The 4,025-nt window shown below is 55.8% G+C and overlaps 1 protein-coding gene across 1 annotated transcript; it reads left to right on the top strand.

Moving 5' to 3' along the window:
• The first annotated feature begins 994 nt into the window (after positions 1-994).
• LOC119268668 (polyamine oxidase 1-like) lies at positions 995-2,900 on the top strand. Its single transcript, XM_037550351.1, has one exon. The coding sequence runs from the start codon at positions 1,099-1,101 to the stop codon at positions 2,629-2,631; it is 1,533 nt and encodes a 510-aa protein (XP_037406248.1). The 5' UTR covers positions 995-1,098; the 3' UTR covers positions 2,632-2,900.
• Positions 2,901-4,025: the final 1,125 nt, after the last annotated feature.

Consider the following 4,025-nt stretch of genomic DNA (forward strand, 5'->3'; position numbering starts at 1 on the left):
GGATGAAGGAGCGGCAACGTTGCACCGTTCACCGACTTTGATCATCAAATGAGTGATTGGAAATCTCACATTCAACTACAAGATGATTTGGTTGAGTATACGTAGGCTCATGCTGGCAACCAATAGATGTATCGGCCTTTTTTCCATGTCAAATGTATTTGTGACAATTTAAATTTTATTTGACCTGTAAACTATGAGATATTATTTGGTCGTGAAACTATGAGATATTTGTATTTGTTTGAATTATGTGAATTTTGGGCAATTGTTTTCATATGTACGTACAAAAAGGAAAAAATAATTGCATGTCGGTCTACGTGTCGGGCGCATAGCCAACCCAGTCACGGAAAGGAGCAGACACACCGACACAAAAGAACAAAAGCGGACCAAATCTCAAGTTGGAGTTGCTCTTAGGCCCTGTTTGTTTGGGCTTTTGCTTCTGCCTTTACAGCTTATCCATCTTGATCGAAAAGCCATAAAAACTCCTAAATAGGTGCTTTTGGGGCTTTTATGGTTTTTTGAGTTAAATATTGTTATATTAATTCATTAAAATCCATAAAAGTTCTAAAAACACCTATGTCGGAGCTTTTATGACTTTTTGGTCAAAGTGAAAAACCTGTAAAGGTAGAAGCAAAAGCCCAAACAAACAGGCTCTTAGTGTTGGCGAGCCTATGCTTTTTAGGACCAGTTCTTTTGCTGGCTTGTAAAATAAGCTCGAATAAGTTGCCCTATTATTCTAGGAGCCCAACCAAAATTATTTTTTAGGAGCCTATTAATTAAGACTGGATTAGTGGGCTTTAGAAAAATATAAGCTGGAATAAGTTGCCCTGACGTTTTTTGATGACAAATTCAGTTACGTGATAATGACAACTTTATTTTTTTTTGACAATTTTAGTTATAGAAAACGTCACGTCGTGTGGTACTTATCATTTGGAAAATATTTTTGATTATTCGGTAGGGAAAAAAGCCATCAAAAGAACTGTCCTTATTCTGCTCCTCTCCTTTGTTGAGCGGCGTGTGCTCCTGGCTTTGCACCCTCCGGCGGGGACTGGGGAAGGTAAAACACTAGTGACAACTGACCAGTGCGAAACCGTCGGCGAGATGCGCGCGCGGCTGGCGAGGATGATTGAGAAGAAGCGGAGGATTGCCATAGTGGGCGCGGGCATAGCCGGACTCTCGGCGGCGCAGCAGCTATGCGGCGCGGGCCGGGACAAGTTCGAGGTGGTGGTGGTGGAGGCTGGTTGCCGCACTGGCGGCCGGGTATTCACGTCCGAGTTCGCCGGCCATCGTCTCGAGATGGGCGCTACGTGGGTGCAGGGCATCGTCGGGAGCCCCGTGTACGCGCTGGCCCGTGAAGCAGGCGCGCTCCGGCAGGAGGCCGCGGACCTCCCTTACGAGCGCATGGACGGGTTCCCTGACAGCGTCCTGACTGTCGCCGAGGGCGGCGACCTCGTCGACGCGGACACGGTGGCCAAGCCGATCGAGGAGCTGTACAGGGGCATGATGGAGGCCGCGCGTGCCGGTGAGGCTGTCGGCGGAGGGGGTGTGGAGGAGTACCTGCGCCGGGGGCTGCGAGCGTACCAGGCGGCACGCCCGGGCGGGAGCAAGGAGCAGGAGGAGATCGAGGAGGCGCTGATCGGCATGCACATCAACCGGGAGCGCACGGACACCTCCGCCAACGACCTCGGCGACCTTGACCTCGTGGCCGAGGGCGAGTACAGCGACTTCCCCGGCGACCACGTCACGATCCCCGGTGGGTACACCCGCGTCGTGGAGCACCTCGTCGCCGCGCTCCCGCCCGGCACCGTCCGCCTCGGCCTCCGCCTCCGTCGTCTCGACTGGGGCGAAACCGCCGTGCGCCTCCACTTCGCCGATGAGGCGACGACGACGCTCACCGCCGATCACGTCATCCTCACGGTCTCGCTCGGCGTCCTAAAAGCGAGCATCGGCAAAGACGTGTCCGCTACGGCTGACCCGCCGCTCCCACAGTTCAAGCGTGACGCCGTCGCGCGGCTGGGATTCGGTATCGTGGACAAGCTGTTCATCGACCTGGAGGCCGTGGAGACGCCGGAGCCGGACGGCGGCGACGAGCAGCTAGCCAGGGCGGCCTCGCCGGCTTTCCCGTTCCTGCACATGGCCTTCGTCGGAGACGTGGCGAAGATCCCGTGGTGGATGCGCGGCACCGAGTCAGTCTGCCCCGTCCACGCGGCCTCCACCGTGGCGCTCGCATGGTTCGCCGGGCGGGAGGCCGCGCACCTCGAGTCGCTCCCCGACGACGAGGTCATCCGCGCGGTCCACTCCACGTTGGAATCGTTCCTCCCGGCCCCACCTCGCCGCTGCGGCGGGGCCGGCGCGGGGCCGACCCCACGGTGGAGGGTGAAGAGAATCAAGAGGAGCGGGTGGGCGACGGACCCGCTGTTCCTCGGGTCCTACAGCTACGTCGCCGTCGGGTCAAGCGGCGAGGATCTCGATTGGATGGCAGAGCCGCTCCCACGCGGACAGGAGGCCGGTCGGACGCCGCTACGCGTGCTGTTCGCGGGCGAGGCGACGCACCGGACGCACTACTCGACGACGCACGCGGCCTACCTGAGCGGCGTACGGGAGGCCGACCAGCTGCTGCAGCACTACCGCTGAGATTTGTTTTGGATTTTTCCCTAGACGGCGACCCGCGATCCGATCGTTCGACTCGATCGAGCCCTGTACCCGTGGAAGGTAGCTAGGCTAAGTTATTGTTCGTATGTCGCTCTATTAATATAGTACTATAATGATATGAAAATACGGAGGATTTGATATATTTGCATCAGGTAATTCACCTACTGTTTTTCTGTCTTTTTGGAGATGAGGTTGTGGTGGTGCCTTGAGCTCTTCAGTTCTTCCGTGAGCAAGTGACAACATTCTCTGTACTTCCTTTCTTGCTTGCTCTCTCTTTGCTACTTGTCCTCTTTTTTATTGTTCATTTTATCACGATTATTGATTGTTCATCTTTGCTAGTGGCTGTGTTTCGTGTCGGCTTATCAGAGCAACTAACAGCGGACCATCTCAAACCCGTCTCAAACATCCGGGCGGATCGTCCGGTCACTGACAGATTCTAAAATTTTAATCCGGACGGGCTCCTTAAACGGGTCTTAAACGCCCGGACTGACCGGCGCCCCTTATATCCAGCTCAAATATGAAGCGGGTATGGGGTCGCCCGGGCGCATCCGTCACATGGACCCGACAACCCTACCTCACCATAATTCGCATTAAATCCACCAAACTCTTCCTCCTCCTCCCGCCTCCCTCCTATCTTTCCTGTGCCCGAGCCCTCAGCCGTCTGCCACCCTTACTCCCCATCCTCATCACCGATTCTCATCCGCCGTCCTAGATGTCGTCCAGCCCGACCCTGACCGCTGCGACGGAGACTGTGTCCGCCTTGTCCGTCGACGTCCCTTCCACGGCTCCGTCGTGCAAGGCAGAGAATATCGCCCGGAAGATGCGGCGACGCCGGCGCGAGAGAGGGAAGCGGCGGCGGCGGTGTCACAAAGAGGTGCGGACATGGACAAGCAGATGTCCCCCTGCCGCGCCCGGAACCCCGCACCCCCTCCATCCGTCCGCCGCCGTGGATTGCGCGGTCGGACCACGTTGGGACAGAGGAGGATCTGACAGCCGGTTGGGACATTGCGGAGAGCTTTCCGCCCACGCAGATGCCGGTGATGAACGTATGCCACTCGCCACAACTCGTTGGGGCGCGGATGAGCACGAGCACCGGTGGCGCCCGGGCTGCCCACGACATGTTCGACGGAATGACACAACAAGAGTGGTATGTTATTATTGCTCCTGTCCAATCAAAGTTGCATCTAGCATGTTCAATGTTTTGCATAGACCGCTAGTTCATTTCGAACATGACAAATGCTTGCAAACCATGATCATCTACGAGGCATTCATGTCGAACATAATCAATGACAATGAAGGTCCGACCCAAATGGAGTACGAATTGGGGGGCACCGCATTGGGGGGACACCGCATTTGAAGTTGGGACAACATCCGAT

The sequence above is a fragment of the Triticum dicoccoides genome, chromosome 3A, assembly GCF_002162155.2.
Source record: "Triticum dicoccoides isolate Atlit2015 ecotype Zavitan chromosome 3A, WEW_v2.0, whole genome shotgun sequence".
Lineage (NCBI taxonomy): Eukaryota > Viridiplantae > Streptophyta > Magnoliopsida > Poales > Poaceae > Triticum > Triticum dicoccoides.

Coding starts and splice junctions, on each gene's coding strand:
- LOC119268668 (XM_037550351.1), top strand. CDS start 1,099: ATGCGCGCGCGGCTGGCGAGGATGATTGAGAAGAAGCGGAGGATTGCC.